General features: G+C 42.8%; 2 protein-coding genes across 3 annotated transcripts; one reads left to right on the forward strand and one right to left on the reverse strand.

Annotated features, from left to right (window-relative positions):
- The first annotated feature begins 1,010 nt into the window (after positions 1-1,010).
- Positions 1,011-4,012, forward strand: LOC119266714 (alpha-ketoglutarate-dependent dioxygenase alkB-like). Of its 2 annotated transcripts, none has more exons than XM_037547978.1 (7): positions 1,011-1,196; positions 1,275-1,441; positions 2,039-2,394; positions 2,891-3,029; positions 3,161-3,227; positions 3,298-3,419; positions 3,528-4,012. In XM_037547978.1, exons 1-7 carry the CDS (start codon positions 1,084-1,086, stop codon positions 3,665-3,667), a joined length of 1,104 nt encoding a protein of 367 aa, XP_037403875.1. In that variant the 5' UTR covers positions 1,011-1,083; the 3' UTR covers positions 3,668-4,012. The 2 variants fall into 2 exon arrangements, with proteins under 2 accessions (XP_037403875.1, XP_037403876.1); XM_037547979.1 differs by having other exon boundaries at positions 1,011-1,184.
- A 403-nt stretch (positions 4,013-4,415) lies between these two features.
- Positions 4,416-7,413, reverse strand: LOC119266716. Its single transcript, XM_037547980.1, has 7 exons — positions 7,253-7,413; positions 7,115-7,155; positions 6,833-6,890; positions 5,724-5,817; positions 4,981-5,065; positions 4,822-4,887; positions 4,416-4,702 (listed from the first exon to the last, which is right to left on the reverse strand). The coding sequence occupies exons 1-7, from the start codon at positions 7,341-7,343 to the stop codon at positions 4,616-4,618; spliced, it is 522 nt and encodes a 173-aa protein (XP_037403877.1). The 5' UTR covers positions 7,344-7,413; the 3' UTR covers positions 4,416-4,615.
- Between the last annotated feature and the right edge of the window lie 5,953 nt (positions 7,414-13,366).

Below are 13,366 nucleotides of genomic sequence, written 5' to 3' on the forward strand. Positions count from 1 at the left end.
GTCGGCAGAAGCAGGAGGTGGCCGGCGTGTGGCCGCGGGCGCCGGCCACGCGCTCCGCGTCCTTCTGGCAGGAGGTGGACGACGACTGGCAGCCAGTCGGCTGGGCCGAGCCAGGTGGGCTGGGCCAGCACAGGTAAGGCCCAGGTAGCTTCCCTCTCTCTCTTTTATTTTTATTTGTTTTTGTTTTTCTATTTAACTGCAAATGTTGGGCTTTAATTAAAATACTAAAACGTTTTCAAAAATTCTGAAAATAATTTTGGGCTCTGTTTAGAATATTTCCAACAGCAACCATTTATTTTCAGAATTATTTGAGCATTTAAATTATTTTATAGCATTTAAATACCTAAATTCAAATACTTATGATTTAATTCAATGATCTTCTGTTGACCTAGAAAATTGTGCACCAATTTTGCCAGAGATTCTAACCCAAGACAAAGAGGGTGAACTTTTTAAAAGGGCATTTCAGGTTCATTGAAAATAATTTTAGTAAACCCTAATTGATTCCAAAGGGGTATTGGGGGTTTCTGCCTTCCCCATTTCAAATTTAAGAGAAATTTAAACATGATACACACTCTAATGCTTGAACTAGCTAGGGTGTGACAGTCTACAACCTCTTTCTGGTTGAACTCGGCAGCAGAGTCTTTCGTCTCTGCCGTTCCTGTTCCGATAGCGGGCTCAGTGGTGCATGTCTGCAGGTCGCCCAAGATGGCCCTCGGGGATGGTCTTTCCGGCGGCCCTCCGGCGGCAGCCATACCGCGCACGCCCTTGCCAAGAGTCGCCGGCGGTGATGAAAACCTAGAGCGATCGATCTGGTTGATTAACTTTTTTTTTTGAGAAAATCTGGTTGATTAACTACTTCGGTCTCCTGAGACGGACCTTCTAATTTATCCACGTCAGCCATCAAACCTGGGCCGGGCCTGGTTCTGTGTACAGTTCCTGGCCCAGTCGAGGAGGGAGACACAAACCTGGACCGAAACTGGTTCGGCGCATTACTTCCCTGGGCCAAGACCACCGTCCGAAGGGGAAAAACGAGAGAATACAGCGAGAACGGCGGCGGCGGCGGCGGCGCCACACTTGCCGGCGATGTACGCGGAAACGGAGCCCGGCGGCGCCGCGGAGCGCACGGCGTTCCGGCGGGCCGAGAAGCAGTACAAGCTCTACAAGCCACCCAGTCGCAAGGGCAGGTCGAAATCCAGGTCTCTCTCTCTCCCTGTCTCTCTGCCATCTCTGTGCGGAAACAGCATAGCAGAACCCTGACTTTTCAAGCGCTACAGGGGCAAGCAAGCCGGTGGTGGTGGGTTTGGCGGCGGCGGGGACCTGTCCGCGGTGGTCGACTTCCACGCGCTGCTTGCTGCCGGAGAAGGCGAGCTGCCCGCCGGGATCCGGAGGTGCGACCGCGCCGGCTTCCACCTGCCCGTGTTCTGCTTCCTCGACCGGCCGGGTAACTCCACAATTTCTCCCAATATTGCTTTGTTTTCGATACTTACGATTATTCTTGATCCAGTTTGGATTTCTGTTCTTACAAATTTGCAAGTCAGGACATTGCATTTGAACAGCGGCAACTTGCAAAATTTCTTCCTGATTCTGGTTTTGGGTCATAAAATTATTTCTTACTCCCTCCGTCCCGTAATATAACAACTATATTATGGGACGGAGGGAGTAATTGTTTATTCCAGTGCTTGTGCAATTTTCACATTAATGCTAACTTTGTCCCAAACATGAGCGGCAGAGAATGTCAAATTTTCATATGGAACTCATGATTTCCCTTAACCCCTCCTATGTGGAACATATGCTATGCCTGAACTATTATGTCAGCAAGTTCTTCATCATGAGTATATCTGTATATGTGTATCCAAAAAGGAGGACGAATGGCATCATAACTTTTGAGTAATTAGGGTTTTGCTTGCCTATTTATGTCAACATTTCTGGTTCCAACACTTGATCGTCACACCTAATATCCATCAATCATCGTAATCTCATTATAATGTTCGTTTGTGAAATAGTACTGATAATACCCTTCGCGCCTCAATTTTTGTAGGATTCTATTTCATCCCTGGTGCTCTATCAACTGAGGAACAATGCTATTGGATCAGGGAAAGCTTGAAAACATTCCCACAGCCTCCTAATAGAACTAACTTGACTGCTACATACGGTCCAATTTCTGACTTGTTCATCGCTGCTAAAAACCAAAAGATTTTGGTTGAAGTGCAAAGTTCCAATGGCCAAGAAAGAGTTGAGCAGAATAATGTTGGGGAAAATGCACATCCGGGTAAATTCAAATTTGTGGATGGCTCAGAGATCCAAAAGGAGGAAAGACCTAAGTCGACCATGGCAGCTGCTCTTGTGCGCAAGCTCCGGTGGAGCACCCTTGGCTTGCAATTTGATTGGTCAAAAGTATGTATGTACAATGAATGTGTCTTTATTTTCATTTTTCTTGAATTTAATTCTTTTAGCTTGTGATGGTATTAAAATTTGATGCTTTACATATGAATATGAATAAACCAGCAGGCATAATTTTCTTCAAATTTTTCTGCAGTTGTGACAAACAAGCCCAATTCATTATAATCATATTATGATGATGATGAATTCATAATTCCATGTTAGCGCATAACAAGTTTTATTACTTAAGGAGCTTTGTTTGCTTATGATAGTTCTTCCTTGAAAGCTATTTTTAAGCATGATGATCTCTGAAATCATTATGCAACTAATCCCAGTGTGCATACATCATACGCTAATATCATGATGTAACTTATTCTCGTACTCAGCCATGAAACTTGATAGCTGCAATCTCTTGCGCGGTGCTCGCAGTTAATTAAAATCATGTACTTATTGCACTGTAAGATACGCTTTTGGTCGCAACTGCATATTAACCAGTTCCTGTTTCTGTCAGCGTAACTATGATGTATCGCTTCCACACAACAAGATTCCAGATGACCTTGCTACTCTAGCAAAAAAGATGGCTGTTCCAGCAATGCCTTCTGGAGAAGAATTCACTGCAGAAGCGGCCATCGTTAACTATTATGGTCCAAGTATGTAGCTTGTCTTTTCAAACAGTGAATAACCTAACCTCGTAGATATACTGATATACACCATGGCACATTACCTCGAAGTTGCATGCTTACCTCTCTGTCCATACAACAATAAGCTTTGACTTCTGTAGGCGACATGCTTGGTGGCCATGTTGATGACATGGAAGCAGATTGGACAAAACCTATTGTGAGCATAAGGTACTACGGTTCAGTTGCTTATATAATGATCTTCATTTGAGTGTAGTCTCTTACTTTTTTGTTGTTTTAGTTTGGGTTGCAAGTGTATTTTTCTGCTTGGAGGGAAGACAAGGGATGAAGCTCCAACGCCAATGTTCCTGCGAAGTGGTGATATTGTACTGATGGCTGGGGAAGCACGAGAGCGCTTCCATGGTAATTTATTTATTTTTAATGGGAAAAATTTATGTCTTAATAAGAAAGTAAACTGAAATACCATGGATCATCAGCTTTGTAGAATAACCCATGGCCTCTATTCTACAGGTGTCCCACGGATCTTCACAGAGGGTGACCAGCAAGATATCTCTGGGCTGGTATCAGAACTATCTGATGATGATGACCGCTTTATATTGGACTACATTCATAATTCAAGGATAAATATCAACATAAGACAAGTATACTGAAGCTACTTTAGTTATTATTGAAAGTTTGCTCTCCTGCTGCCTCTCGGGCCTACACTAGATGAGCAATTGTTTGATTAACTGTGTCTGGAGTTTGTTTCTGAAATGTTGCTGGAAGATGGGGTAATTTATTGATCGGGGGAAGCGTTCATCTTCTTTCAAAGGGTAGGCCTTCCATGGACAGGGCATTTTTGATAGTTTCGTACCCTCAGCAAGACCCCAGTTATCATTAAAAAAATCCAGCTAATGCGAGAGAATGTAAATCACTTAATGGCTTACTGCCTGATGTGTGAGAAGTTGTTCATCTTGAGTATTCTTTTCCAGGAAATTTACTTGCCAATATCTCTATCTGTTGATTCGTTGAACAAAAACGTACCTTCTGCAGTGCAGATGGACAAGCTACATGTAAATTGGTCAGATGGGTTCATATTTTTTTCAGCCAGTGTCCTATCAAATATAGAAATGTTTGGGCACAATTCAAAGTCACGGAGAAGTCAGCAATTTGACATGTGATCTTCTTGTGTTGGCTCTTAGTCTTACCATAGGTCATTCTGTCAATATTCAGTCGTCTCCTTAACTGCCTTCGTTTTCGTCCCTTTGTCGATCGATAATGGCAACTCATTGTCTCCATGGAAAATAAGAAATAAAATTGTATTTGCTTAAACTGGATGTTTTGACAAGGTTGTGTCATCAAGGTTAATTGTATGCATTTGGGGTTAAGTGAATGTATGGCAAGAAGCTGTGTACACTATTTGTAGCCTTTCCGGTGGCAAAATGCAGATAATATAAGTAGAACAGCTGTAGTCTTTTCACTTAGCAAAGTGCAGATTACATGAAGTAAAGCTGGATGGCAATTATATGCTTCTTGTATGGGCAGAATACAACCATCGGCTATAGTAGAGGGAGAAGACTGGATGGGATGTAAATCTCTCATCTCATCAAACATGTGAACTATTTCTCAACAATCTCTTGGATCTGCTCCGGAGTCAAGATTGACGCACTGGTATCGAAATCAGCACTCTCCAACTGCTTGCGCAACTGCATTGGCAATAATGTCAAGGTAAGTGTTATGCATTGCTTCTTCTGCTGATAAACGGTCAAAACAAAACTCTGGTTGTGTATGTTTTACTGAAAGGGGACGAGCATAGAGAACATACAGTCTCAAGTATGACAGATTGGCTCTCGGGGCTGTATTTTCTAATTTGAACCAACATCTCCAGTTGCTGCAACAGCAATTAAAAGGATCTAATTACCATCTTCAATACAGTTAAGATGGATGTTTTGAAGAAGGCACTATAAAAACATCTTTGCCTCACCTGTTGTTGCAATTCCTGTTGAGTGTGCATTTTCTCGGCAAACTCTAGAGGCTCAAGCTCGGCCTCGTCAATAGCCATCTCTTCTCTATCAAATTAAATGGGGAAATAATCAGAACATGGCTTTTAGACAATAGTTCAGGTCAAGTTTGTAAACCACAAACTATTCTTGCCAGAGAGCAGAGGGCAGGTAACTGTGGCTTTATATTCATTTTACTTGTTCCGTTTTATAGCTGGTGGATTAACTGATACAGCTCTTTTCCTTGAAAATAAATAAAAAAAGAACACACCACTACACAGATCAACGTGGACTATATTCAAACTTGCACTACCATATAAGTTGTTTTAATTAGAAAAATTAATATGTCACTGAATTATGTAAAGGCCATGCAACATTGGAACTAATATATGAATCTATGGGGTGTAACATACACAAATGAGATCAGAAAACTGCTAAATCCAAAATAGTGAATAAATAAATTAAGGTTTACTGGCAGGTCTCTTAGTCCACTACTAACTCCGTCCGGCTTTATTAGGCCCCCTCTTATTTTGGGCTAAAGTTTGACAATAAATTTCACTAATAAATTGTATAATATGTATCACAAAAGACTATACTATGAGAAAGCTCTTTCAAATACAAAGCTAACAATATGCTTTTTGTATCATATAATTTATATTTTATTAGTTTGATAGATGATCAAAGTTTGACCCAAAATATACAAGAAAAAAAATCAGTAGGCTCTCACTTGGCAACAAACTGGTAGAATTTAATCATCAAATCCATGTCATTCTCATACACGACGTTCACCTTTCCCAGGCAGCTAATACCAAAACCTGGATCTGATGTTCAGAAATTACATGTCAGCGTAAGTCATGCATGAAACATTACTGTATATATCAAGTCAAAGAAAATCATGATTCATTCAGAACCCTTCTATAAGAAAAATAAATTAGCAATCTTACTTAGCGTACAAGTGACAAGTAGAAGTTTGATTTTTTTTTTACATTTACAAAGCATTTTATAGACTTGACGCAACAAGGACTCCATGGCAGACGGCGAATTGATTCCAAAGCGCTGAAGATTACAACATGATGCATTTGGACACAGTTGAAGCAGAAACTACAAACATTTGGTGATGTCTTTGCGTTGGTCAGCTATGAGCAATTGGTTGTTCAGATTTTTGACTTGCATCCAAGATCACTACACTGTTGCTGCTGTGGACTCATAGTTTTCTACCAGACCAAACTCACGATCGATTTATCACATAACAAAAGATTGATTTCCTTCATTATTCAGCACAAATATTTTTCAATCGGCATCGTGTATTCTACGTACCTGAAGCTGCATTGTGTTGCAACCCATCATATGAAGAGAGATTTAATTTAAGAAGTAAAATTCCTAGTAAATGAATACACTGATCATGGCTGTAAGGCAGTGGCAGCAACAGTGGGCTATTGGCTAAACAGTAACTCCATGTATGGCACATGTACTCACTGTCAATACCTAGCATTTGACAGGAAGTATGGACCTCTTCAATAAACTAAATTTCCATACATCAGGATATGTTACATAGCTTAACAAATATGCTACTCCCTCCGATTCATATTAATTGTCACTCACTTAGTACAAGGTACAAAGTTGTACTAAGTGAGCGACAATTAATATGGATCGGCGGGAGTACCAATCGTTGAAATCTTTCTAGTTTCTACATGACTAAATTCTGCATTTGGGCATCACTACTAACATAGACATGGTAGGCCATTGTCAATTCGAACCTCACATCTGCACAAGAATCGCTGGAGCGAAGCAAGCCAGAAAAGACATGGAGCTAAGAATGCAGTTAGGAACATATACCGATCCCCATCTCGCGAAGGATCTCCTCTTGCACCTCGGTGGTCACCGCCACGGCCTCCTGTGGAACAAGAAGAACACACGGATACTGTAAGAGGGAGGCTCCACACGAACTAAACCATCTACCATCCAATCCAAGTCGGTCACATTTCAAGAATTGTCCAAACTGAATGAAATTACAGAGGACCGAGTCAATTCACTTCAATTGCATCTGCACAAATTACAGATACTACTACTGCTGCTAGCAAAGGAATGCGGGGGAAAGAACAGAGAAAGATTTCCAACCTGCTTGTCGCTGACGGCGTCGGCGATTCGGTCCTTGAACTCTGGAACTCCGCGGCAAAGACCACGATTAGGAAGGGGAGGAAAGTGACGGGGGATCAGTGTTGAAGGAAAATAAGTCGGCGGGATGGGATGGGAGACCTGGGAGCGAGGTGAGGAAGGAGAAGCGGGAGAAGAGGTGGAGCAGCTGCTCCCTCGTCATCATGCTCCCGCCGCCGGCCGCCGTCGCCATGGCAGCTCCCCACACTCTCTCCTCGAGTCCTACGGTCCTACCAACCTTTGTGTGGCTCGTGCTGCTCCTCCTGAGCGAATCCGGATCTCTTATGGGCCTGGGCCATGCCGGGCCGTACAGGGCTCATCTAGTTCCGCTCTAAGTTTCTCAATCTGAACAAAAATGAAACAAGTTTCCTGAAAAAACAAACGAGATCTCACTAACTTGAGGAATTCAGACCCAATTTCTCCATACCTGTTTTTGCTAGTAGCAGAGGGCCCTTCGTGCCTTTTAAAAACCCAAGATGAATCACCTCACCTCAGTGGATTTCGAGTAGCTCTGTCGGCTCCATCGATAAGCCACTTGCTTTTTGCAGATGATAGCCTGCTGTTTGTTAAAGCCAGTTCTTTTGAAGCAAATGAGTTGTCTTCCTTGATGGATAATTATTGCAATGCCTCGGGCCAGAGAATAAACTTATCAAAATCCTCGGTGTTTTTCAGTAAGGGCTGCCCAACTTCTCTCAAAATCGAGGTAAAGAATGCAGTGAATATTACAAATGAATCGCTTACAGATAGATATCTGGGAATGCCATCTGATGTGGGTAATTGCAAGAATGGAGCTTTCAAATTTTTAAAAGACAGAGTCTGGAACAAGGTAAAAGGGTGGACGGAGAAGCTTCCGTCAGCGGGAGGCAAAGAAGTTTTGATTAAATCTGTTGCACAGGCGGTCACTGCATATTCCATGTCTTGCTTCAAACTTCCCCGTGGCCTTTGTGAGCACATTAACTCATTGATCGGAAATTTTTGGTGGGGCAGCAAAGAAGGGCAGAGGAAGCCAAGTTGGGTCTCCTGGAGTACGGTGACTAGGCCGAAATATTGTGGAGGGCTTGGATTTCGTGCCATAGAGCTTTTCAATCTAGCCCTCCTAGCCAGACAGGCGTGGAGAATCTTAACGGGTCCAGTCTCCCTCAGCGCTCGAGTACTGAAGGCCAAGTACCACCTTGGTGTTGATTTTTTAACTCTGAATTGGGCTCGGCTCCTTCACAAATCTGGCAGGCCACTATGGATGGCCTGGATGTTCGCACCCAAGGGCTGATCAGGCGCATCGGTGATGGACTCACCAGACACATATGGGAACGGAACTAGCTGCCGAGACTAGCCAACATGAGACCTATATTAAGCAGGGTTGCAGACCCACCTTAGTGGGTCGGTCAACTGATTCTGTCGAGTGCGGATTGGGACCGAGTTGTTGTCTCGGAGATCTTTCTACCAACGGATGTGCGGGCAATCATGTCCATACCCTTGTGCACTAGACACATTGATGAGTTTTGTCCTAGGTACATAAAAAGAGCATAGCTTCCTCTGTTCGATCTGCCTACCGCATGCTTGTTGACACCAAAATGAGGAGAGAAGCATGGCTTGAGGGTCGTGCTAATTCTTTAGACACCAGCAGAGAAACCAAGGCTTGGGAGAATCTATGGAAAGTTGATGTTCCGTCCAAAGTAAAAATCTTCTTATGGAGTCTCGCCCAACAGTCAATTCCCACAACGGATGTGCTAAACCATCGGAATATGTTGACCAGCACAACGTGCAGTTTATGCGGGGCTGAAGATTCATGTCAACACTCTTTGCTTCATTGCACAGTAGCTCGGTATGATTGGGCGCTACTGAAGGAAATATGCCCTGGAGGCAATAATAAAGTTGTTATTTTATATTTCCTTATTCATGATAAAGTTTTATTATTCATGCTAGAATTGTATTAATCGGAAACTTAAATACATGTGTGAATACATAAACAAATACCGTGTCCCTAGTAAGCCTCTACTAGACTAGCTCGTTGATCAAAGATGGTTAAGGTTTCCTAACCATAGACATGTGTTGTCATTTGATAACGGGATCACATCATTAGGAGAATGATGTGATGGACAAGACCATCCGTTAGCTTAGCATATTGATCGTTCAGTTTATCGCTATTGCTTTCTTCATGTCAAATACATATTCCTTTGACTATGAGATTTTGCAACTCCCGGACACCGGAGGAATACCTTGTGTGCTATCAAACGTCAATGTAACTGGGTGATCATAAAGATGCTCTACAGGTATCTCCGAAGGTGTTTATTGAGTTGGCATAGATCAATATTAGGATTTGTCACTCCGTGTATCGGAGAGGTATCTCTGGGCCCTCTCGGTAATACACATCATAAGCTTGCAAGTAAATGACTAAGGAGTTAGTCACGAGGTGATGTATTACGAAACGAGTAAAAAGACTTGCTGGTAACGAGATTGAACTAGGTAGAGATACCGACGATCGAATCTTGGGCAAGTAACATACCGATAGAAAAGGGGAATTACGTATGTTGTCATAACAGTTCGACCGATAAAGATCTTCGTAGAATATGTAGGAGCCAATATGGGCATCCAGTTTCCGCTATTGGTTATTGACCGGGGAGGAGTCTCGGTCATGTCTACATAGTTCTTGAACCCGTAGGGTCCGCAAGCTTAACGTTCGTTGACGATATAGTATTATATGAGTTCTGTGATTTGGTGACCGAATGTTGTTTGGAGTCCCGGATGAGATCAAGGACATGACGAGGAGTCTCGAAATGGTCGAGAGGTAAATATTGATATATAGGACGATGATATTTGGACACCGGAAGTGATTCGGAGGGTACCGGGTACTTATCGAGTCACCGGAAAGGAGTTTCGGGCACCCCCGGCAAAGATATGGGCCTTATGGGCCAAGAGAGGGAACACACTAGCCCACAAGGGGCTAGTGCGCCCCTATAGTGGCCGACCCTATGAGCAGGAGAAGGAAAGAGGGGAGGGAAAGGAAAGTGTGGAGTAGGACTCCCCCTTCTTTCCCTCCCCCCTCTTTCCTTCCCCCTTGTTGATACAAGGAAGGGGGCGTAGGGCAAGGCAGCAGCCCTAGGGCTGCCTCCTCCCCTCCCACCTATATATACATGGGTAGGGAGCGCAACACAAAGAACACAACATTGTCTTAGCCATGTGCGGCGCCCCGTCCATCGTTTACTCCCTCGGTCATATTTTCGTAGTGCTTAGTCGAAACCCCGCGGAGATCACATCACCGTCACCATCACCACGCCGTCGTGCTACCGGAACTCATCTACTACTTCGACCATCTTGCTGGATCAAGAAGGCGAGGACGTCACCGAGATGAACGTGTGCTGAACGCGGAGGTGCCGTACGTTCGGTACTTGATCGGTTAGATCGCGAAGAAGTTTATGCATAGATGATATGCATGAGTAGAACACAAAGAGTTGTGGGCGGTAATAGTCATACTTCTTACCACCAATGTCTTATTTTGATTCGGCGGTATTGTGGGATGAAGTGGCCCGAACCAACCTTACATGTCCACGCACATGAGACCGGTTCCACCGACAGGCATGCAACTAGTTTTGCATAAAGGTGGCTCGCAGGTGTATGTTTCTCCTACTTTAGTTGAATCGAATTTGACTATGGACGGTCCTTGAAGAAGGTTAAAACAACAAACTTGGTGAAACACCGTTGTGGTTTTATGCGTAGGTAAGAATGGTTCTTGCTAGAAGCCCATAGCAGCCACGTAAAACTTGCAACAACAAAGTAGAGGATGTCTAACTTGTTTTTGCAGGGCATGTTGTGGTGTGGTATGGTCAAGACATGATGTGATAAATGTTATTGTATGAGATGATCATGTTTTGTAAGTTATCGACAACCGGCAGGAGCCTTATGGTTGTCTCTTTATTGTATGAAATGCAAACGTCATGTAATTGCTTTACTTTATCACTATGCATCAGCGATAGTTGTAGAAGCAATAGTTGGCGAGACGACCACGACGCTATGATGGATATCAAGGTGTCGAGCCAGTGACGATGGAGATCATGACGATGCTTTGGAGATGGAGATAAAAACACAAGATGATGATGGCCATATCATGTCACATATTTTGATTGTATGTGATGTTTATCTTTTATGCATCTTATTTTGCTTAGAACGACAGTAGCATTATAAGACGATCCCTTCACTAAATTTCAAGATATAAGTGTTCTCTCTGAGTATGCAGTGTTGCGAAAGTTCATCATTTCGAGACACTACGTGATGATCGGGTGTGATAGACTCTACGTTCACATACGACGGGTGTAAGCCAGATTTACACACGCGGAATACTTGGGTTAAACTTGATGAGCCTAGCATGTACAAACATGGTCTCGGAACACTAGAGACCGAAAGGCCGAACATGAGTCATATAGTAGATATGATCAACATGGAGATGTTCACCATTGATGACTACCCCATCTCACGTGATGATCAAAAATGGGTTAGTTGATTTGGATCATGTATAACTTAGGCAACTTGAGGGATGTTGATTTAAGTGGGAAGTAATTTGATTAATTGAACTTAATTTATCATGAACTTAGTCTTAATAGTTTTGCATATATATGTTGCAGATTGATTGCGGCTTGAACTACGTCGGTATTTCCCCAAAGAGGAAGGGGTAATGCAGCACAACAACGGTAGGTATTTCCCTCGGTGATGAGACCAAGGTTATCGAACCAGTAGGAGAATCACGCAACACTACGTAAACAACACCTGCAGACAAAGAACAAATACTTGCAACCCGACATGTTAAAGGTGTTGTCAATCCCTTTCGGGTAACGGTGCCAGAAATTGTTGAGTTGACGGGATAAAAACATGATAGATTGGATAAATAGATCTCGAATAAATTCAAAATAAAATAAAGTGCAGCAAGGTATTTTTGGGTTTTTGGAAATATAAATCTGAAAATAAAAGCGAATAAAAATATATCTCAAAGGCAAATATAATAAAGAAGAGATCCGGGGGGCGTAGATTTCACTAGTGGCTTCTCTCGAGAAGATAGCATACGGTGGGTAAACAAATTACCGTTGACAATTGATAGAACTTCAAATAATTATGACGATATCCAGGCAATGATCATTATATAGGCATCACATCCAAGATTAGTAGACCGACTCCTGCCTGCATCTACTACTATTACTCCACACATCGACCGCTATCCAACATGAATCTAGTGTATTAAGTTCATGGAGAAATGGAGTAATGCAATAAGAACGATGACATGATGTAGACAAGATCTATTTATGTAGAAATAGACCCCATCTTCTTATCCTTAATAGCAACAATACATACGTGTCGGTTCCCCTTCTGTCACTGGGATCAAGCACCGTAAGATCGAATCCATCACAAAGCACATCTTCCCATGGCAAGAAAAATCGATCTAGTTGGCCGAACTAAACCGGAGATTCGAAGAAGAAATACGAGGTATAAGTAATCATGCATATGAGAGATCAAAAGACTCAAATAACTTTCATGGATAAAAACATAGATCTGATCATAAACTCAAAGTTCATCGGATCCCAACAAACACACCGCAAAAAGAGTCACATCAAATAGATCTCCAAGATACCATTGTATTGAGAATCAAAAGAGAGAGGAAGCCATCTAGCTACTAACTATGGACCCCTAGCTCTACAATGAACTACTCACGCATAATCGGAGAGGCACCAATGAGGATGATGAGCCCCTCCGTGATGGTGTCTAGATTGGATATCTGGTTTCTGGAACTTGCGGTGGCTGGAATTGATTTTCATCGACTCCCCTAGGGTTTCTGGAATATTGGGGTATTTATAGAGCAAAGAGGTGGTGCGGGGGGTCACCGAGGTGGGCACAACCCACCTGGGCGCGCTTGGGCCCCCAGGCGCGCCCTAGTGGGTTGTGCTCCCCTCGGTGACCCCCTCTGGTACTTCTTGGGCCCAATAGGTGTCTTCTGGTCTAGAAAAAATCTCCAAAAAGTTTCGTTGTGTTTGGACTCCGTTTGGTATTGATTTTCTGCAAAGTAAAAAACAAGCAAAAAACAGCAACTGGCACTAGGCACTATGTCAATAGGTTGGTCCCAAAAAAATGATATAAAGTTGATATAAAATGATTGTAAAACATCCAAGAATGATAGTATAACATCATGGAACAATAAAAAATTATAGATACATTGGAGACGTATCTCGTCCTTGA

The sequence above is a fragment of the Triticum dicoccoides genome, chromosome 3A (genome assembly GCF_002162155.2).
Source record: "Triticum dicoccoides isolate Atlit2015 ecotype Zavitan chromosome 3A, WEW_v2.0, whole genome shotgun sequence".
NCBI classification, from domain to species: domain Eukaryota; kingdom Viridiplantae; phylum Streptophyta; class Magnoliopsida; order Poales; family Poaceae; genus Triticum; species Triticum dicoccoides.